The sequence below is a fragment of the Myotis nattereri genome (genome assembly GCF_964212035.1).
Source record: "Myotis nattereri genome assembly, chromosome: 17".
Lineage (NCBI taxonomy): Eukaryota > Metazoa > Chordata > Mammalia > Chiroptera > Vespertilionidae > Myotis > Myotis nattereri.
In genome coordinates this window covers 25,332,834-25,356,685 of record NC_138092.1, presented here as the reverse complement: position 1 = coordinate 25,356,685, position 23,852 = coordinate 25,332,834, and the positions used below count along the sequence as shown (strand labels likewise).

Genomic DNA, 23,852 nt, shown 5'->3' with positions numbered 1-23,852 from the left:
ATGTGATTGTAAGTTATAAGAAACTCTTGAGTGATCGAACCGCTCTTCTTGGCTTAAAGCCCACATTAATGCAAAGTCAGCAAACAGCAAACATGTAGACAGAAGTGTTGGCTCCAAGCCCGGCTTCTTCGATTTCACAGATGCTTCTCAATGGGTTTAACTGGAGCTTCTCCCTTTTGTACTCAACACAGACATCAGAAAAATCACACTTTTTACATCACAGTTCCTTGTCAGTACTTGCGTACAAACAATCTGATACATTTGTACACGTCACCCATTTCAAAGAATAGAAAACTAAACTCATGAAGGTGCACTGAGATATAAGTTTAATTATTTTTTAATACATATTTTTTTTTATTTCAGAGAGGAATGGAGAGAGAAAAACATCAATGATAAGAGAGAATCATTGATCGGCTGCATCCTGCACCCCCTCCCCCAGCCCCCTGGGGCTCCAGCCTGCAGCTGGGCATGTGCCCTGACCAGGAATTGAGCCTCGACCTCCTGGCCCACAGGCCGACACTCAACCACTGAGCCACACTGGCTGGGCAAGCATAATTCTTATTAACAGTAGAGAAAAACCTGCCTCCTTGAAAATCAAAGCAGCTCCCATTTCCAATTTTTGCAGAAGGGAAGGAGGAAGTCAATAAAACAGAACACATGACCTGAAAGACCTTTCTTAGTTGCATTATGTAAGTAAAGAACATCTGCTAACATTCCCAGAAGGTCTGCATCTTAATTATCCCTAAAACAGCTTTGTTTCAACACAGAGATAACTTTTTTCCAGCTTTGGCTGGGACGATATCTGAGTGGAGGTGTTCCTTGGAAAGACATCAAAACCCAAGTAATACAAAAAGCATTCCTCGCCATTTGAGCCTGAGCCACTTGCCATTTTAGTTGAGAGTTCTATTTTATTTCTATTACTGAGCAAATCCTGAATCCTGGTATTCAGGGCATAACTCCCAAATCAGAGGGCAGTGGGGGGTGAGAGTTAAGGGAGGGTGCATATGGGTGCTGAATAGGTGATAGGCATGGTGGGGAGGTTTACAGGGAAAATCACATTGAAAACAGCAGAGTCCCACATGTATGCCAATGTCTCCTAACCTTTTCCAAGTTGTATCTTTCTTGTGGTTTTTCTGTGGGTACTTTCTTCTCTGTATAAGCTCCCCCTCCCAATTTTATTTCTCCTAAAAGATTGCCTTAATCCCATCGTGCCCTGCTCAAAAAACTTTCAATGGTTTCTCATCACTGAGCCCAAATTATCTTTTTGTGGAGGACATGGTGCTTGTCCTCAGCACTCAATGAACACTTCTCCATAGTAGCAGCTACAGTCCCACCTCTATCCACAAAGGGATGCTGACTGACCTAAGACAGTCAGGGTAATGCCATCCTCCTTGCCACAACATTGCAGATGGGTAAGCCCAAGACAACTAGTGAAGGACTGCTCTGCTTTCATATCTTGTGAGTCTGGGAGTAAAGATAGTCCAAAAACATGAAAGTTCAAGATGTTTGTTGATCATTGATGGCAGCCAGCCCTTTCTCTTCAGTCTTTTTATTTTATTTTATTTTTTTATTGATTTCAGAGAGGGAGAGGAAGAGAGAGATAGAAGCATCAATGATGAGAAAGAACCATTGATTGGCTGCCTCCTGCACACCCCCTACTGGGGATCAAGCCCCCAACCCCGGCATGTGCCCTGACCAGGAATCTAACTGTGACCTCCTCATTCATAGGTCGATGCCCAATCATTGAGCATGCCAGCTGGACTCTCTTCAGTCTTGATTGATGCTGGTAGTTATGAAATATAACTACAAAGGAAGCCTTTGTGAAGGCAAAGCTAATGCACAGAAAAGGAGAGAATCAAGAGAACTTAAGGGAAATAGACCTGGAATCCTGATCAAACTTCATGCTTCTAGTATAATGGAAGATGGCTGCCTCAGAAACTCCTGGCAGGACAAGAGAGCTTAATGACAAAAGAGGGACACAGGCCATATACTTAGGATAAGAACTATGAATCCACGAGGTTTCTACCTAGTTCTTAAATGTAATATTACATAAGCCAAGGAATCCCCTTTATTACTTAAACCACTCTATATGCCTTAGTTTCTACCATTATCAGGACTCAATAAAATAAAATACATGTAAATGCACAGAACAGGACCTAACACTTCACTATTTATTATTATTTTATTACTGAATTGCCCAACTGTACATCTTTACAACCCACATATAAAAATATATGCCTTGATCACCCTCCTCTGCGATGATTATCATCTCTAACTCTGTTGTCCCCAGTGTCTCTACAAGTTATAAGAAGATCTCTGTATTGAACCACAAGCTCATTAGAGAGGAGTAGCAACCCAGCACTGGAGGGCCCACTTCTGACCAGTTTCCCACACTGTAGGCTGTTTGTCACCTCATGGATTCACAGTTGTTATCCTGGGTATATGGCCTGTGTCCCACTTTTGTCATTGAGCCCTCTTGTCTTGCGGGGGTTTCTGAGGCAGCCGTCTTCCATTTTTCTAGAAGCATAGCCTCCTTTTCTAAGTATCCTTCTTAGCTATAATGCCTGACAGCACCTTCAACACTTCCCAGCTGTAGATTTTCAATAATTTCTTTTCAATGTCTCTCAATGTTTATATTTATTGAATTATGAACATATGAATTTATTGAACTATATTGTATATATTTTGTAATTTTATTTTTTTTATTTTTTTAAATATATATTTTATTGATTTTTTTACAGAGAGGAAGGGTGAGGGATAGAGAGTTAGAAACATCAATGAGAGAGAAACATCAATCAGCTGCCTCCTGCACACCCCCCACTGGGGATATGCCTGCAACCAAGGTACATGCCCTTGACTGGAATCGAGCCTGAGACCTTTTGGTCCGCAGGCCAACGCTCTATCCACTGAGCCAAACCGGTCAGGGCTATTTTGTAAATTTTAAAATAAAATGTTATACAAGGATATATGAGACATGAGATACATGTAATATATTTGCCCTTCCCCACCTTGGCACCCACTCCTTTGAGGTACCCATACCTTTATGAAATTAATGTTGCCTCTGGACAAATAGAAGTGAACAAAGGACTCTTGCCTTGAGCAAGCCCAGATATGCTATTTAAAAATTTACATTCTTTTCATTATTTTGCAGATGGTTTATCTTAACAGTTTTGGAAATCTTGAACCAGGAAAGTGACTGTAAAGTCCCTGATCCACAGAAGGTCAAAAGTGTGGTCTTGAAACTCAGAGAGATACAAGTAATCACAGAAGGCAGTCTTTGAAATAAAGGTCCTCCTCCTGTTCCCAGCACCCAAGCCAGTGTCTAGCATCAAGGAGGGGGGAGGGATTGATTATAGAACTAGTGAAGCAGCACTGAGAAGGCCCCTGCAGGGAATATGCAGGGTGGCGGAGCTCCTCATGCCACTGCTGAGTCACCTTTTGGCTTCAAAACATAAATCCCACCTTTCCTTCAGCTTTGCAACACTTCCGCTGATTTCTGAAAAGGAAAAGAAGGCAAGGGAATATGACAAAATAAGTAGACTATCATAGTTCTAAGGAGACAGTATTGTTTCAGAAAAAGTGTAAGAATATATGTACATGGTATCATTTGGTTATTCTATCTGGAAGAGTCGCTTCTCTCGCCTATATAGGAAAAAATGTGATTTTTGTGTTCTCTTTCCAAACACATAACATTTAAAAATAAATGCTATCATGACTTTAAGACAACTTGCAAAATACATGGCCATTTCTCTCCAGCTTTTAGTTTTTTCCTTACTGATAAACAGAATGGCTGTCTTTAATATAATGTGGTTTTAGGTCATGAATTCTACTTTGCACACACGCTGGATAGAATATAGTTTGGTCTCCTCAAGAGGAAGAAGTTTCTCATATTTCACTTTGTGTCACTCATAGCCAGTACTGTAATGCTTTACATATAATAGACACTCCATGATTATGAGATGAGCAAATGAAAAATGGTAGCACCCACCTAAAATAAGGTTTGTTTAAAGAAATTCTTGTAAAGTAAGTTGATGTATAGTTGTGTGAAAAAGAATTTAAGACTCACAGTTTTGACTTCCTGCACCAAAATTTCACACTTGCAGAGGAATAAATGATTTTTGTTTTTATTGGAGTATTTTATAATATGTTACACTATTCATTTTCTCAAAACAACCTATACTAATGGATTTTTTTCCCCTTTCTCAAAGTAAAAGAAAATTATATGAGCAAGCAAAAAATTTCTGGAAATGGTAGAAATGGAATGTGTGAACTGTAGAATGATCCTTGAGAGATAGAGGTAGAGACAGAAATAGAGAATGTGTGTGTTTTGCGGGGAGATGCCTATTTGGCTTGTGTAATCCACTTCCCTAGCCATAATCTCATTGGTTCATGAGCAGGCATGTTACCTGAGCACGAATTTTAGGAATTCTGTTTGAGATCCTAGGTGGAAATGTTCCCTCTCTTCCCCTGGACATTATTATGGGCCACGTGAGGCCTAAAGTTCCTATTCCATCACAGGCTTAAGGATGAAGCCAACCAAAGAAAGAGCTGATACATAAAGGAGCTATATGAGAGAGACCCAACAGAACTACCAAGAATGAGTCTCCTGGATTTCAAATATGGGGGTCAAGTTGTTTAGGTTGATTTTCTGTTTCTTGACCCCAAAGCATTCAAAGATATCCAGATAGGGGTTTTGGTTTCATAGATGTATATCTTTGTCAATACTCACCAAATGGTGCATTTCATTGTACATAAGTTTTATCTCTTAAAGAACCATTAACAAATAAGTGAATACAAACTAGTAAACTGTATGTTAAAGCTTTTAATTTTTGTATTGATTGTAGGGAAAGAGGAAGGGAGAGGGATAGAGAGAAACATTGAGGAGAGAGAAACATCATAAATTAGCTGCCTCCTGCATGCCCCCCACTGGGGATTGAGCCTGCAACCCGGGCATGTGCCCTGACCAGGAATCGAACCAGTGACCTCTTGGTTCAGGGGTTGACACTCAACTACTGAGCCACACTGGCTGGGCTGTATGTTAATGGTTTTAGAAGTTTATTATTGTCTGCAATTTACTTCAAATGCCTAAAAAAGAAAAAATAATAAGATGACCTGATAAGTGAATAGAAGAAGGGCTATAAGGATATCTAGAGCAAGCATGGTAATATGATAATTGTGGAATCTATTGGCGGATGACTGATCACTATAAAATCCTTTAAACTTTTCATAGTAAAATGTTGGAGGAAAAAGCACGAGTTCACTCTTATTCCTTGTATATGGATATCCTTAAATACTTTGTGGTAACTTATGGCTCTGATAAATATGGCATCAGGATAAATGTTCTTTATCATGGCAGCCAAGGCCTATTCATCCTCTTTCATGATGACTTAGGTTACATCTATTGTTATGTTTGATGGTTGGATTCTACAAGCCAGTCATTAATAAGATAAAATCTAACAACTGTGAAGGAAAATGAGTCATGGGCATGCATTAGATTATTGTCTTAACACCTCAGATCTAAACTTTGTTATGTCAGTTCTTAAGAAGAAAATAGAGGAGCATTTGAGATATTCCTCCCTGGAATATGTCAGTTAGGCTCAAATCAACTCTTATTTTTAAAAAAGAAGAAAGTAGTACATTAAGTAGGAGCTTTGGTAAAGATCTATTTTATTTTATTTTAGTACTTTTTCAGAGAGAGAGAAACATGAGTTTGTTGTTCCATCTAGCCATGCATTCATTGGTTTATTCTTGTATGTGCCCTTACTGGGAATCAAAACCACAACCTTGCCATATTGGAATGATGCTCTAACCAACTGAGCTACCCAGCCAAGGCTGATAAAGTTATATTTCATCAACCTTATTACTGCTTAACTAAAGATGATACAAGGGGCACTTTATACCTCAATGTAAAATAGCCATATATCACCACAAGGAATAAACACTTGCTTTTTTTCAGGGAATATATTCTGTGAAAGTCACTTTTTTTAATGGAAAAGTTAAAAAGCAAGGGTAAGTAGAATTAAAAAGAAATACATTCAATGAAGACAGGACCTAAGTTTACTCCATTCTCCTTCCTCCTGTGGAAGAGGAAAGGAATTGGGAAGCAAAACAGAATTTCTACAATTCAAGAAATTCATGCTATTCTGGACTCAATATATGTGCCTGAAAATAGTGTGCAAAATTTATAAATAGAATTACTTTTTTAAATATGTTTTTATTAAGGTTAGATAGAGAGGAAGAGAGAGGGAGAGAGAGATATAGAAACATCAATGGGCTGTACACACAGCCTACTGGGGATTAAGCCCACCCCGAGCAATGTTTCAGCCTAGATATTTTTCTGTTCTACCTTCTGATTCACTAATTCTCTTTTTGGCTATGTCTAATCCATTATTAAAATTTATCCATTGAAGACTGAGAATCAAACTGGGGACTCCCAGGAACCTCTTGGTCCATGGATGGACACTCAATCCACTGAGCCACAACGACTGGGCGAGAATTGCACTTTAAATAGCAAATTAACCCAAGGTTTTCAATAAAATACATACTAAATTTTTTTCAACATGGAAAAAAAACGATCCTTTCTTAATATATTTGCTTTATAAATTTGTCTTTTCATATATTGGTTGTTCTTGACCAGCCCATAATTGCGTATATATCTCTACACTACCTTCTTCCAAATCCTCCTTGCTTTTTCTGCCAAGATGCCACTCATAGTGTATTCTTCCAGAATTTCACAAGTTGTTAGAAAATGGCCAAACTTCACAGATAATAAAAATGCAGCAACTAACCTAAGCCTAATGAAACTAGGACAGCATGAAATGAGACTTTCTTAATGAAAGATTGTACATCAGAATGTCAATTTGTTTACCTTACCTTAAATCAAGATCAGAGTAGCTAATGAGCATTCTGGGCTAAAACTGGTTCTTCTGAATCCTGCCTGATCTGTCACAAAACACACGGTTCAGTTCTCTGTAGCTGTAATACGTGGTAATTTTGCCACCCAACGGAGAGCCCCCCAGAGCTGGATGAACTAAATAAGGCCAAGACCTCAATTGATATTGAGCCATGGCTTGGAATCTCTGGGCAAATATCAGAACCAGAATCTGTAGGTCCTAATATTGTGGAAGAACATGCTAAATCTTTCTTTAACATTAAAAAAAAATGACCCTTTAATGTATTTGCAGCAGGATTGAAACAAATAAACAAGCACAAAAAAAAAATCAAACAGCAATAATAGAACCACAAGTAGCAGCTGAGGCTTAAAAGTGGCAAACTTTGAGCCTTTCCCGATGACACTAGCTGCTAACTATCTCCTCCTCTGCAGCTGCCATGGGCTTCCCTGAGCTGGGGGCCCTGGCATTTGTCCCCTCTTGCCACACCCTAGCACAAGCTGAGGATCTGAAAACCGTACATAGGAAACACTATCTTGTCCCACACTGCCGGTGTGTTCTCTCTCTTCATCTCACTTCTCCTATCCAACCTAAAAAATATTTTCAAATCCCCGGAAAAAAAATAATGACTCTCGGCAGACCTGAGTAGTTGGTATTCTCTCTGAACTCTTCCAGGATGGCACCATCCCAGACAGCCCTGATGAAAATAGCTCCTATTGCCCCTCCTGGCAGTGCCACTGGGAACAGCTGCTTGCAAGCATGCTGTCTGACCCACTAAGCCCTCTGTCCCCACCCTCTCTCCAATGTTGTTCTCCAAGTACCTAATAACCCATGAAAACAATCACTGACATAGGCTTCCAAGTCTGGTTAAGGCTGATAAATAGTGGAACAAGGATCTCAGATACGGAGCCCTACCCTCCTTGGTAGATAATGAGAGGAATAAAGAAAAGTGTGATGACTTTACATAAGAATAAGTGCATATGGGTATAAACAGTCATTTATTGAGCACTTACTGTCTTCCATTTGCATAATGTTTTTTGCAAGAGACAAAGCACTTCCACATGCTCTCTCTCCAGCTAACAAGAATCCACTGTGGGCTTGCTCTGTGCCAGAACTGTGCTCGCTGGCCTCAATTCCAATTTGCAAAACAGAATAGATAGGCACAGGAGCAGGTATGTATGTTGGAAAAGCCTCTAGTTCAAAGGCAATTCAACACTCTACACCAGACTTCTCTGCATTGACTCCAAATACAGTGACTGTCCATTTTCTAAAGCGCCCCGTCCCCCCCCCTCCCCCCGCCCCCCCCTCCGCTTTAATCTGAACAGGCAGTAATTTCCCGACTCCAGAATAGACATTCTCTCCTGTTTAGAAGAATAAGGTGTATTCCTTCCATTTCGATCCTCAGATTTCAGTGATTGCTCTGGGCAGTAGCTTTCCAGATATTTCCTGCTATTTCTAGGCAGTTACAGAGTCTGGTAGAGCTGAGCTTTCATATTAAAAGTCACCAGTAGGGGCTGTCCCCTAAGACATTCTCTATGCCAGCGGTTCTCAACCTGTGGGTCGCGACCCTTTTGGCGATTGAACGACCCTTTCACAGGGGTCACCTAAGACCATCCTGCATATCAGATATTTACATTACGATTCCTAACAGTAGCAACATTACAGTTATGAAACAGCAACAAAAATAATTTTATGGTTGGGTCACAACATGAGGAACTGTATTTAAAGGGCCAGAAGATTGAGAACCACTGCTCTATGCCAACCTAAAGCTCCTAAAATTCAAAGTGCAGTAAAATGAACTGCTTCTCTTTCTTTCTATTCTGTATGCTCTAAATTCCGCATCTTAGATTTATTTTATTGTAGCTTGGTCTTTGGTTCAATGAGTTGGCTTTTACCTTTTATCTGCATACTGCATTAACACATGCAAAGCAAACTCTGAAAAGCAACTCAACATTTATTCAATGAGTTTCTATGAAAAAGGCACTAGCATGGCTGTAAGAGTCTGGAAAGGCAGTCTGTTATAACAAAAAATCTAACCATCTGAAGGAACTGCAATTTCCTACAACTTAGCTAAAACTCTTTGCTTAGTAAATTGCTTTTAGGGAACCAGCTCTAGTGATTGGATGAGATTGTGGCAGTTAGCATATTTAGACTAGATAGCTCTGCAATAACTGAAATGCTTGAAACATTTTCTCTTAATTAAGCATTCCTCATTACATTCTTAATATTCTTTCCCACTTCACAGCTGGCAAAATAGTGAACTGCAATTTATCTTCCCATTATAATGATTACAAAATGAGAAGGAATATATAGATCAATTAAGTTTTCAAAACCACATGACAAGGAAGACCTGGCTAATAGTGAGTAAAGTGGCCATTCTATCTTGTCAAAACATAAACCCTTCTAGGAACAAATTCTATTTTTCCCAACAGAATGGAAAAAAAAACATTTGCCTGCTTGTTTGTTTGCAAGAGTTGTCACAGTAGAATGTGATAGTTGTATAATTCTGTTTTACATCTGTCTTGCCATTACATTTGTAATCCTTTAAATCACTAGTTGAGGACACCATTAAATTGCAGTCTAGCGTGCTGCTGATAAGCAGGGACTCCCAGCTCTATCACTTTCTGGCTGAATAACCTATGGCTAGTTAGTTTAAATGCTCCATTCCTCAGTTTTCTCATCTGTAAAATGATGGCAATAAAAGTTGCTAGAAGAATTAAAGATAGATAGATGATAGATAGATAGATAGATAGATAGATAGATAGATAGATAGATAGATACACAGTTACAAGAGTCCTTGGCAGGTAATAAATGCCATATAAGTGTTATAGTTATTATCATGCTTACCATTAGCACAAAAAGAACAGTGATATTGTTGGGCTTCTTTATCTAACTGCTCTATTATAAATTACTTTCTTGTCAAATATCTTCAAGACTAGCTTATAGAATAAACAAGAGGTGGATTTTGGATGTCATACTTAGAATCTTATGATTGCATGGGCAAATTTCCAGAGAAAAGATTTCTACATAAAATATAAAAAAAACTAATGATTTGAAAAGTCATAGTATAAAATCCCACTAATACGAAGGATTTATATATGGTTTTCAAATTAAGAATGTTCTGAGAAGGTTTTCTTAACTATTTGTGGTAACTTTGTTTTGTATCAAGGATAATACTGTAAAAATATATATGTAAAATGTTAGTCCCTTCTGGTGTGGTAATAATGCGTTACTGAATTAATGATAAATATCACTGCATTCTTTGGCCAATCAAAAAAGAAAACAAAAAGGTTATTTAACAAGTTTAAATATTTTAGCTTTCATCACTCTAATGTGTTACCCAAATGCATTTTTGTAATAGTTTCATTGAGATATAATTCACATACCACACACTCCATCAATTTAATGTGATATTTCGATGGTTTTAAGTATATCCACAGTGATGTAAATCATCACCTCAATCAAGCTTAGAACTTTCATCATTCTAAAAAGAAATTCTATTACCCATTAGCAATCATTCTCCATCACCCTCCTACTGCCACAGGCAACCACTTTTTATCTCTATAGATTCACCTGATCTGAAAGTTCCATATAAATGGTATGTGTCCTTTTGTGTCTAAGTCCTTTCATTTAGCATAATGTTTTCAAGGGCCTCCATGTTGTAGCATTATATCAGCACTTTTTTTATTGTCAAACTAGAGGCCTGGTGCACAAATTCATGCACAGATGGTGGGATCATGGGCAGGGCCGGCTGGGGGGAGGGGGTATGGACAGTTGGCCTGGGGGCCCCACCCCCTGGTCGAACTCCTAGTGGAACTCCTGGTAGAGGGGACAATTTGCATATTACCCTTTTATTATATTGGACTAGTGGCCTGGTGACAAAATTTGTGTGTGTGGGGGGGGGGGGGGGCGGGGGGGGGTGGTGTCCCTCAGCCCAGCCTGCACCCTCTCCAATCTGGAGCCCTTCAGGAGATGTCCAACTGCCGGTTTAGGCCTGATCCCTAAACTGGCAGTCGGACATCCCTCTCGCAATCTGGGACCACTGGCTTCTAACTGCTTACCTGCTTGCAGGCCTGCTCACCCCCAACTGCCCTCCCCTCCTGGCCTGATAGTCCCTAACCACCTCTGCCTCAGCCCTGCCACCATGACTTTGTCCAGAAGGACATCCAGAATGTCTCCCAGAAGGTCTCCCCTGGTCTAATTAGCATATTACCCTTTTATTAGTATAGAAGCTATCTCATTGAGTGGATATACCACACATTGTTTATCCATTCATCAATTGATGGACATTTGAGTTATTTCTATGATTGGCTATTATGTACAACCAGAGGCCTGGTGCACAGGGTAGGGTCCCTTGACCTGGCCTGCATCCTCTCGCAATCTGGGACCCCTCGGGATGTTCGAATAGCCGGTTTTGGCCAATCCCCACAGGCCTGATCCAAACAGGAGGAGCCTGATCCCTGCAGGCCAAATCTCCACAGGCTCCATCCCTGCAGGCCCAATCCAGACAGGAGAGAGGCCAATCCTGTGCATTGAGCCTCTGTCCCCTGGTGGTCAGTGCGCATCATAACAATCAGTCAACCGGTCATTTGGTCACTTAGGCTTTTACATATATAGATGCTGCTGTGAAAATTTGTTTACAAATTTTTATGCAGATTTTCATTTCTCTTGAATATATATATATATATATGAGTAAAACTTCTGAGTCATGTTGTAACTCCGTGTTTAATCTTTAAGAAAATTCCAGGCTATTTTTCAAAGTGGTTGCATCATTTTACCTTCCCACCAGCACTGTACAAGGGTTCCAATTTCCCCATATCCTTGCCAACACTTATTATTATGTGTTTTTGTGTTTTTTTATTATCGCCATCCTGGCAATGTGAAGTGGTATCCAAATGCATTTTTTAGATGTAAAAACATGAAAATACATTGGGTGAGGAAGACAGCATTTTAGACAAGGGGAAGCATGAAGAAATTAGGAAAGAAGCCCTTGGTCAGGCTGGGAAAGGAAGCAGGAAATGATTTTAAGTCTGTTACTTGATTGCATGTCCTCGGGCAACCACCTGCTCTATCCAAAGGGTCAGGAGTGTGGACAGTCCTCATTTCACCTATGGAGCTTATAATAATCATAACAACTAATCAGTGTATTGATTTATTTCGCTATGTTCCTTTCCATGTTATATTCCATTGGATCCAATACCACAAACCTTATATGGGAGGATATCATTATTCCCATTCTTCAGGTAAGAGCACTAAGACTCAGAATGCCTAATTGACTTGTCCCCCAGAAAGATAATTAAAAATAATATGTACATACATACATAAATATTAAATAAATAAAACTCACAGAGCTGGGCCTGGAAGCCAACTTTTTATTGACTTCAGAGAGAAAGAAAGAGAAACATTGATGTGGAAAACATTGATCAGTTGCCTCCCACATGTGCCCAACCAGGGATCGAACCCACAAATTGGGCATGTGCTCTGACTAGGAATCAAATCCACCACCTTCTCTTGTAGAGAATGATGCTCCAACCGAGCCACACTGGCCAGAGAGGAAACCAATTGTTGTATTTCAAATCCCAATAGTTTGTATTTCAAACTAGTTGTATTTCAAATCCCTTAGTTTCCTCTTTTCTTATCTTCATTTACCTCATCTTTGGTGACACAGAGAGTAATGAATAAGCAAAAAGGCAAAGAAGAATTTGTGTATGTGTGAAGCAATTTGAGGTCGGAAAGCTGCACATCACAAAGTCCCCACAATCAGACGGTGAGAGAGCAGCCAGGGGCGTAACATCAAGTGTGACAGTGACAGCAAGGATGGCTGCATGCCCACTCCTTTATGAGGCAAGAAGCCAGGGCCAAAGGCCACTTAAATCCCTAAATTCTGGATTTCAGAGAGGAAGGGAGAGGGAGAGATAAAAACATCAATGATGACAGAGAACCATTGATCGGCTGCCTCTTGCACGCCCCGCACTGGGGATTGAGCCTGAAACCCCGGCATGTGCCCTGACCAGGGACTGAACCGTGACCTCCTGGTTCATAGGTCCACGCTCAACCACTGAGCCATGCCAGCTGGGCTGGATATAATATTAACTGTATTTACAGTAGTATATTTAATTACACACACTAGTCATTCAAATGTTTATTGAGTAATTATTATGTTCCAGGCACAGTACTAAGATGAGATTTTAAAAAGCAATGACTATAGGCCTGGTCAGGTGGCTCAGTTGGTTGGAACGTTATCCCATACACCAAAAGGTTGCAGGACAATTCCAGGGCAGGGCACATACCTAGGTTGAGGTTCCATGCCCAGTCAGGGCGCATACAGGAGGCAACCTATGGATGTTTCTCTCTCACACTGATGTTTATCTCTCTCTTTTGCTCTCTCTCTCCACCCACTTCCACTTGCTCTAAAAAAAAAAAAAAAAAAAAATCAGTGAAACTATATCTTCAGGTGAGATTTTTGAAAAAGCAATGACTATAAATAGCTAACATTTACTAAGCCTTTTATATATAGCATCTCATTTAATCCCCACAAAATTCTTGCAAAAGGAGTGGAAATTGAGGCATGGAGAAGTGAAGTACATTGTCCCAAAGTCACTAGTAAAAGGCAGAGGCAGAATAAGAGCCTAGGCAGCCTGTTTCTATACCTGCGATCTTCACCACCACCCAGTCCTCCCTGCCAGACCTTGTTTGGCTGGAAGTCATATGTGGTGACACACAGAGACTAATAATACTAATTAATTCCAGCAACCATTTGTTGAATGTTCATTAATACTTGGAGCCCAGGGGCAAATTCTCACAAGTCCAAGAAGTACTTACCTTCATTACCATTTCAGAGGAGGAAAGAGTTTCAAAGAAGTAAATTAACTTGTCCACGGTTGCAGAGCTATAATAGTTAATGCAGTTCAGGTGCTTACTACATATGTACCAGGCACTGTTCTAAGCACTAATTTATCTAATCCCCAAACAGCACTATGAGGTAGGTTCCATTATTACTCATCATTCTTAGTTAAGAAACTGGTCCAGGATCCCACTCTAGTAAGTGGCAAACCCAGGACTCACACTGGCTTAAAGTCATTATCAAAACAAAATGCTGTCTCTTGGCTAAGAAGTAGCAGAGCAAAATTCAAACCCAGTCTAACTCTTGAGTGAGAGAGAACCCTCTATCTTCTTACCAACATGCTAAGCATGGCCCTCCTACCTGCTGTAGTATGGAGTGGTGCTAGGGAGGATGGGAGTAAAGACTTCTGGGGACCCTCCAGAAAGGAGCATTTAAGCTACATTTTGAAGGTCAAAGTAAGTATTGGATGAAGGCAGGCACCATGCAATTTATCATTTTCTTTTCTTTATTTTTTTGCAATTTATTATTTTAAAGGAAAGTACATGTATCCAATTGAGGACTTTAAAAAGACTATGTAGTTTCAGATTGAATTATAAAATCTTTACTGTGTTTTAATTTTTCCAGGAGAAATATTCTTGATGAAGGGAAACAAGGTTTTGTTCACTTCGATTTGGCTATACATTAAAAAAACATCAAGGAATAGAAATGGGCAGTTTTTGTAACGTTAAACTCAATTCTGACTTCCAATATTTACTTCCTCAATCTAAGTGCTGCAAGCAGGGTGATTTCCAAACCTTAGGAATCTCTGCAAGATTTTCTCTCCTTCAAATCTGAAACCCAGCATTTAGAAAACCATAAGGAGCCTGGAGATTCAAATCAAGAACTAGAAGGAACCAGTGTGCGCGTCGTTCCCCCGGGGCTAGAGACCGGCAGGCAACTTGTGGCTCAAATGCTGCAGAACCAGGGTTTTTTTCCCCAGCAAACTGATTTATGACCCCAAGAAGGGCAGCTGCAGAACCGGTCAGACCATAAGTGCAATTCTCAAACATGCATCCAAGAAGAAGGTCCAGGATGAGATGGGAATGGTAAGGTGGGGTTAGTTCTGGGGGGAAACTGCCTGTCCTGGGTGAGACCCTTCAAATCCTAGTTCTTGCAGCAGCCAGGCCAATGGACTCAGCAGCCCAAAATGTGCGCGCTGGGGGAGCTGACTCCGCAGCAGGGCAGCGGGACAAGGTGTCTCCACGCCCCCTTGCGGACCTAAATGACGGCTGAGGAGGACTTGCCTACTTCAGGATAGGTACAGTCTCTCAAAAATGTTCTCAGTTTAACCCTCACACCACCTTTCAAGAGAGTCGCCGTGATCAGCTCCATTTTACAGACGAAATGCTGAGGCTCGGGGAAGTGAAGCAAGACTTGCCAGCAAAAAAAGAAAACCTTAAATGGAGACGATCGTTGGACAGGTTCCTTTTTCCTAGGAGTGAAGAGATGGGGCTGGGGCCGCTGGGGGGCCCCACATTGACCCCTCTGGCTCTCTAGGCGGATTGGGTACCGGCTGTCAACCGGGAGGCCTGGCAGCGCCCAGGAGGCTGGGAAGAGGGAGCGCGCGCAGTGGGCAACAGCGCGTCTGAGGGCGCAGGGCGCACCACCCGCTCGCCTGCGTCCGCCTCTAGAACCCGGTGCCGGTGCCGCAGGGCGCCACGCGGGACGATCCACGCGCCCGCAGCCGCGCCGGAGCCCCACGCGAGTCACAAGCCACGAGCCACGGCGCGTGCGCGCGGGACTGCTGCGGGCACAGGTTGGCACTGCCCCCGCGAGCCCACCGGCACTGCCCCACGCCTTACCGTAGTTGCTCCCCGGTGACCAGGACCTCAGCCATGCGCTCCAGCTCCCTCTGCTGCGCCCCGCCACTCCCGCTGGGGCTGCTGTCGCTGCCGCCGCTGCCCGCGCTGCCGCCCTCCATGCTCGGGGCCGCGTCGCTACCACTGTCTTCGCTGGCCGCCGGGTTTGGGTGTTAAATCAGTCTGCCCTCAGCGAGGCCTCGCCCGCCATATTTGTTAGGGGCAATCCCGTTGCTCACGTGCGATTGGCTGGAAAGGGAATCCCTGTGGGCAGGCTGAGGTGCTAGGCAAGTCTGTTCCTGGAACTCCAGCTTGGGGGCGTGGCCGGAGCCCCGCGTGGTCGGGGGGCGTGGCCGAGAGAGGAAAATATAAACATCTAGGCGGAGCACTGTTGGTGCGTTTTGTGCACTGGTGAGGGTTGAATTAGGTGAGCTTCTGCTGTGGGACCCTGAGGACAGGCTGGGAGGTTACTAAACAAGTGTGAAGGTATTTTGACTATACTTTCCATGCCCCAAATTGCTAAAAAGAAAAAAAAAATTAACAGTATAGCTAAATAGTGAACGATAAAGAATCTACAGGTCACTGCAGGGCATGGAGAAATTAAGTATTTTTTCGCCCTAATCCCCTTTATCAAAGACAATTTACTTATCTTATGTTGTAATCAATAAAGAACGCTGGACCTAAGAATCAGACAGATCTGGGATCCAGCTCCACGCCTACAAATAATTCTCAGTTTCCTCTTTTACAAAACAAAAACAATTGTGGGTACCACTTGTTGAGAGGTGCTGCATTAAAGATGCTTCAGGTAATTGTTACCTTCCTTAATTAATGCAAAAAAAGCCATAAAATGGATATTGTCTTCATTTTATATCCGGAAGCAGGCTCAGAGAAATCGAGAAACTTGTCCAAGGCTAGCAGCTAAGTGCAGGAAATAAGAATCAAACCCAGGACATTCTGGCTTCAAAGTTGTGTGCTTAAAAGATTGCCTCTTAGTCCTAGCTGGTTTGCCTCAGTGGATAGAGAGTAGGCCTGCGGATTGAAGTGTCCCAGCTTCGATTCCGGTCAAGGCCATATGCCCGGGTTGCAGGCTCTATCCCCATTGTGGAGCATGCAGGAGGCAACCGATCAATGATTCTCTCTCATCATTGATGTTTCTATCTTCCCTCCCTTCCTCTTCCTCTATAAAATCAATTAAAAATATTTTTTTTAAAAAAAAGATTGCCTCTTAAAATAGGGATTTAATGGTATTGTCAACCTTTCAGGGAATAGGGAAGGAACTTTGACTAATGCCAAGCGTCCTGTTTTCATATCTCATGCAGGGTCAGAGCCTGGTCTACAGGAAAACCCGAGTAATGGTAATGGCAGCAGTCATTGTTGTAGTAAAAGACTATCTGTGTATTGAAGGTTTGTGCAGTTTGTTACAGTATTTGCATAAATACAAATCTCTGCACCCTTACAACAAATAAATGTGAAACTATTTTTTTAAATTAGCAATATCTTGCAAAACATGATCTCTCAGTTGCCTATATGTAGTAGAAGTCTACAAGATAAAAATGAAAATGAGAGGGCTGCTAAAAATCAACTGCTCTTCTTTGGTATATTTTATATCAGTTCTGCTATTCAAGTATTTGTACTCTTGTGTTGAAAGCTTACTGCTTTTATTGTTTGGTTTTGTTATTAGCATTTTGTTTTTAAAGATCACTAAAGCCTTTTCCAACATGTTGCAAGATCACTACTTAAATTAACTTAAAATTTGCAACAATTCATTGAACATTTATTCTGTGCTTTATATGGTGCTAAGCACTTTGTTTATATTATTTAATTTGTTCTCACAAAAAGCCTGAGAGTTAGGTATTTATAATGTCAATTTACAAAGGAAAGGCTTAGGCATAGAAAGATGAACTAGTTTGCCTAAATATCACACCTAAAAAGTTGCACAGCCCTCAAACCCTACTTCTGTAGATTCCCATCCTCAACCACACTGCAGAAGAAGAACAATTGTCCAATTGCCTCCTGAATTCAACAATGAGTATTAGGCAACTCTTTTGCCAAAAGAAATTATCTACATTTCTTAACTTTTTAAATAGTCCAATGCAAACATGTAAACAAAGTGAGAAAAAGTTCCCAGTGAATGTGATTCTAAGAGCCTCATTCTGCATCAAATAAAGTAATTTAACAAAGTAGACATCCCAGAGTTAATGAGTTTAACAGCTGTTTTTTGCTTATATTTTAATCCTGTAAAATAGAATATCAAGAGTTTGCATGGGCTTCACACTCACACATGCAGTTTCTCTTCTGATCTCGTCATTACTAACTTCGAAGCCTTATGCTAGTTACTTAACTCCCCTGGACCTCTATTTCCTATCAATTAAGCAGGATAAAAAAAATTCCTACCTTTTGGGATGTTATGTGGCTTAAATTAAATAACATTATGTAAAGTTTTCATGTATACTAAACATGTTCAATAGCTGTTCTCTTTATGATGCTAGACAAAACCTTTTTTCTCAAGTTACCTCTAATTAATTTTTTAATTATTAGTCCTTCAAAATGAAGAAAAGAGAAGACCTGGCCCCACTAAATCTCTATTTAATTTAATGATTTTAAGCTTTTTGAAATTGCAGAATGAAGAGGCATTAAATTGGTACACATGTCTGAGTATTCATTGTTCAAGCAACACTTTGTTTTATCCAAAAGCTCTGCCTCCCATTGTAAATCATATCACTATCATGAATATCTTTGATTTTTTTCTCCCTTTTAAATCTACTCGTGTTTTCATTTGAATTCGGGCATCTTTCTTTATTTGAAAAATAAAAATAAAAAATGTCTTGTAAAATGCTTTCTTGATTAATAGTTTCTGAGAAAAAGTTTTTGATAAAGAAAACTCATCATAAAAGTTTATGATAAAAATAAACTATTATTTTTTTAAAAGCACATTAACAAAAGGGAAAGCAATTCAAGTCAGGAAAATACCTGATTACTCCAGTGAGAGGGAGAGAGCAGAACTTATTTTACATGTTTGCAAACTTTATGTGTGTGTGTGTGTGTGTGTGTGTGTATGGGAAATGGGGAAGTGGTTGCTGATATTGTTTTAACCTTTCTTTTTGACATATGAGACACACCATGCTCCATTGGGTTAGAAAACAGACTCTTTTTCTTAGTAAAAGATGAGTGAACTGACTGCTGAGGACATGTGAGAAGCAATGCAGGACCGTGGGCTCTGGAACAGCTGGTCCCAGAATGAACTATGATCATAGGTATTGATAGACAAGAGAAGGACACTGACAGGACAATTGATCCAATGTGAAGATCTTAGAGGGACTGAAAATTCAAGGACAGCCCGGTTTGATTCCTGGCTCCATTGGGGCGAGTTCATTATCTTCTCTGAGTTTTTTTTGTCCTCCTTTGTAAAGTCAAGACTATACCACGGCTCTAGCCACTTTTGCTCAGTGGATAGAGCGCCAGCCTGCAGACTGAAGGGTCCCAGGCTCAATTCCGGTCAAGGGCACATGCCCTGGGTTGCGGGCTTGATCCCTGGTGGCAGACGTGCAGGAGGCAGCTGATCAATGACTCTCTCTCTCTCTCATCATTAATGTTTCTCTCTCTTTCTCTCTCCTCCCTTCCTCTCTGAAATCAATAAAAAAATATTTTAAATAAAGGGACTATACCACCAATCCCATGGGGTTGCTGAGATTATTAAGTACCACTTAATGAGTGCACTTGTTACAGGTAGAAACTATTAAATGTATGCCTTCTCTTCCAGCTCACCTGACTTATCTCCTTCATGCCTTCTGGCAGTTTCTGTGCTCTGGAACCAGTGCTTCTCAAACTTTGGTGGGGAGGGACCAGGAGTATATGTGTGTGTGTGTGCGTGTGTGTGTGTGTGCATGTGTGTGTGTGTATTCAATCCATTAAAGACTGATACTAGCAAAATAAAATAAAAATGAAATTTTAAAATCACACACACACGCACACATACAATAAAAAACAAATAAAATAAAATAACACACAAAGCTGCCCTGGCTGATGTGGTTCATTTGGATGGAGTGTTGGCCCATACGTTAAAGGGTCTTGGGTTCAATTCCCAGCCAGGGCACATGCCTAGGTTTCAGGTTGGATCCCAGGTCAGAACACATACAAGATTCAACCAATGATGACTGCATAACAAATCAATGTTTTTTCCCCCTCTCTCTCTCCTTCTCTTCCTGTCTCTCTCTAATAATTAATAAATTTCTAAAAAATAACAAACAAAGCAATGATAGGAGAACTTTGCCCATTTCCTCTTTGTTCTGCTGGCTGGTCAAATAAGGCGTATTAACAGGAGAAAATCACAAGGACTTCACATTAAAATTCACCAGAAAGTGAAGCATAATGAGGTATATCTGTCATTCTGAACTAAAGAGGGGGACGATAGGGGTCTAGGACTTCAAAAGGAAGTCAATTAAAAAGGAGATGAGTAAAGAGTTAAAGTTTAGTAAACAAATGTTTGTTGGGTCATTTTGAAACAATGGGACACAGAGAAGACTTTGATAAAAGGCTTTGCTAGGTTCCTCCCTGTTTATCACACACTAGTTCAGGTTAAGCCAGCCTTGGGCAAACTACGCCCTGCGGGCCGGATCCGGCCAGTTTGAAATAAATAAAACTAAAAAAAAAAAAAGGCCGTACCCTTTTATGTAATGATGTTTACTTTGAATTTATATTAGTTCACACAAACACTCCATCCATGCTTTTGTTCCCGGCCCTCAGGTCCAGTTTAAGAACCCATTGTGGCCCTCGAGTCAAAAAGTTTGCTCACCCCTGGATAGTTATCTATGATATCTCCCTTCATTAAGCAGGTCCTCATCCTTTATCTAAATTCTTTTTAGGGGGAAGATCAAAGGTTCTTTCTGAGTATTTTGTTTCTTAAAAGTAATCAGCTTAAAATAATTAATATCCGAAAGAGTCATATTTTTGGATGATACACTCTACTGCCCCTCAGAAACAACCTAGGAAATCACAAATATCTGGAAATACAACTCACTCCTAAACAACTCAGGGGGAAAAGTAATTACAAACAGAATTAGGAAATATTTCAAACGGGTGATAATTAAAGATAATGTTGCAAAATTTGTGGGATACCACTAAAACAGAGATTAGAGGAAGATTTTTGTTGTTGTTGTTTGTTTTTTAAATATATTTTTATTGATTTTTTACAGAGAGGAAGGGAGAGGGATAGAGAGTCAGAAACACCGATGAGAGAGAAACATCGATCAGCCGCCTCCCGCACACCTCCCACTGGGGATGTGCCCACAACCAAGGCACATGCCCCCGACCGGAATCGAACCCGGGACCCTTCAGTCCGCAGGCCGATGCTCTATCCACCGAGACAAACCGGTTTTGGCAATTTATTTATAGTTTTAACTGTTTATATTAGAAAAGAAGAAAGGCCTAAAATCAACGATTAAAAAAAAACTAGAAAAAAAAGTAAAGCAAACCCAAAGTACCTAGCAGTTTATATTTAATAAATATTCCTTCTTTTTCTAAGGGACATAAGAAAACTTTCTGGGGTGATGAGTGTAACTGCTGATGTTGGCTCTCATTTCTTGAGTGTGGCAAAGAAAGAATTCAGAGCCAATAACTGTAACACAAGAAGAAGTTTACTTAACATACAAAGCAAAAATACACCGGAAGAGAAGATTCAAGTGGACTGCTCAGAAAGAAAGTCTCAGAGGCAGAAGTGAGACAGCTGGCCTATGTGGTCTCAGGAATCAAGTTACAGGGGCAAAGAAGAGACCTTGGAGCCAGGTTCAGGGGGGTTAGCCAGTGACAAGTTGGAGCTGCCCACTGCTCCCCTGGTTTTAAGTCTTGTGGGAACTTTAGAGCTTAGGAGAAAGAAGGCAGGGGCATGCTTCAGGGAGAGCATGTGCAGTGTCCATTGTCTTAGGGTTTTTATCAGTTTCCTAAAGGCTAGAATTTTAGGGGAGCCTCAAGGTAGGATCTCAATAGAATATTCATCAGCTTTACAGGTGTGTCCTTTAATACGCTGATTCACCAAAATGAGTGTATTGAGTCAGGGTGTGGTCCCTACTGATTGGTTGGCGCTAGTCATTGGTAAATGCATCTGGTCCTGAGGTCAACCACAGCATCGCTTCATCCGGTTTTGCTGCTTTTCTGGGCCTGGATCTGAAACACAAGGCCTAGATATTATTTGTAGTTTGAGGTCAACAGATCTGTGTCTGGGGTCAACAGATCAAAGGCTTTGTTCCTAAGATTATTTGATGCTGATCAGAACCTCATTGTGCTGAGGGCTTGATGCTTAAGGGAGTGGCCATGCAAGGGTATAGAAGGCAGGTGAGTAGGGTGCTGCCTGAAGCCAGTTTGAATAAGCTATCTGTCTGTTTCCCCATTCCACCTGCCAAGGAATTTTCCTGGCTTCTCCCTATCCTGCCTCAATGAGAATGTTCTGCATTTGTCAAGTCATTAAATTATACCCTTTAAATAGGTGCAGTTTATTTTACTTAATTTATATCTCAATCAGGTTGTTTTAAAAACAGAAGAGCCTTGAGGCAGAAGTGTAGCCAATGAATTTAGAGAATGTGGGGGAGGGATTTATAATAGAGATTGTATAAGGTTTTAAGGGCCTTAGTAAGGACTTTTCTTTTTACTCTAAAGATATGAATCCACTGGGGGATTTTGAACAAAGATTGTCATGATCTGACTTATACTATTGTAGGGATTGGATGAGATAATATATATAGGGTACGAAGTTCAGTAAATATTTGATATTCCTTCACTTTTCTAGGGCAGTGTTTCTGTGAAACAAAACAATACCACCATCTAGTGGAGAAAATTCTGCTTGTTTTGTAAGCAACGCCTTTAAGGCTTATTTAACAAAGGAAGTTAGAATTTAACTTATTTCCCATAGAATTAAATAAATCTTGTAAATCAGAACTTCTTTATCCAGAGTAATTTATGTAAACATAAGGTAATATAGTTTCCAAGACGCTACTTTATTCTATTTTTCCTCCCACCTCAAATGTTGGTAAACCTTCATTTTCAGCCCAGTGTTCAGTTGTACCTCATCCTCTTCCTGGGTGATCTCATTCATAGGCACAATTATTACTACCCTATACAAGCATTTAAAACCTTTATCTGTAGCCTCAGCCGGTTTGGCACAGTGGTTGGGAGGGTCTAGGATTCGATGTGCATGCAGGAGGCAACCAATGAATGTGTCTCTCACATGGATGTTTCTTTCTCTCTGTCTCTCCCCATCCCTTCTACTCTTTCTAAAATTAATGGAAAAAAATATCCTCTAGTGAGAATTAACAAAAAAGAAAAAGAAAAAGGATTTTCTAGGAATGTGAAAATGTTAAAAATAAAATAAAAGCTTTATCTTCTAGTTCCTGGCCACACCTTTATTCAAATTCCAAGCTCTGAGATAGGGTCTGTGGCAGAACAGCTGCAATCAATAAAAGCTACTGGAACTATCAAGAAGTAAGACCACCCCCAGAACACCAATTTATAACCTAAAACCAGAAGTTCAATCCAACGTGGTGACTGATTTCACCTCATGGTAACCCCTAGCCTCATTATACACCCACTTAATATATTAGCATGCTAAATGACACACCCCTCTCAGCCATGATCAGAAATGAAAAGCCCATATAAGGACACAAAATGGCCTGCAGAGCTCCTCTGCGAAATCACTGCCTCTTTCCCAGGCATATCCTGCATATTCCTTCCCTTTATTGAATACTCTACTCTTGATTAAATGAACCTCAATAAAGGAAGCAAATTCCGCTAAAGGGGGCTACTCTGTCTGTGGAGTGGCCTGTTCTCAGTCTCACTGCTTCACTAATAAACTCACTTTCACTTTAAACTCTATGCTGGCTCATATTTGAATTCTTTCCTGTGAGAAGTCAAGAACCCACAGCGGGTCACAGACCCTCAGGTCCTTGGAGCCCCAGAAAACCTGCATCATCTCTAGATCGAAGTCCAAGGCATGTCCTCACCTGTATATTCCCATGGCCTCTCCATCTCCACATATCAAAACCAGAACTCATTCCATCTCACCCCAATCTGTTCCTATCCTTCTTATACTATGTTGTACATGGCAGGAAATGCCCATACAGGAATCTAGAATTCATCATTGCCTCTTTCCCCTCTCCTAATCCTCATGCCGAATCAAATAGCCACTGTTGCCCATTCTATTTAAAAAATTATTTCTCATACCCAGCCACCTTCATCATTCATTTGGGCTCTTACCGGTCTCCTTTTACTCTTGTTTCCCTTAAATATGTGCCA

The 23,852-nt window shown here is 40.7% G+C and overlaps 1 protein-coding gene across 2 annotated transcripts in view; it reads right to left on the bottom strand.

Moving 5' to 3' along the window:
* The window catches only part of DEPTOR (DEP domain containing MTOR interacting protein), a 125,296-nt gene extending 109,388 nt beyond the window's left edge, over positions 1-15,908 (bottom strand). The window contains exon 1 of one of the 2 annotated variants that reach the window (XR_013997093.1): positions 15,576-15,908. Coding sequence is in view for 1 of the 2 variants with exons in the window: in XM_081111509.1 (XP_080967635.1) it covers positions 15,576-15,694 (119 nt within the window). In the remaining variant the exon portion in view is untranslated. The remainder of the gene's footprint in view (positions 1-15,575) is intronic. The other variant, XM_081111509.1, reaches the window with a different exon arrangement.
* Between the last annotated feature and the right edge of the window lie 7,944 nt (positions 15,909-23,852).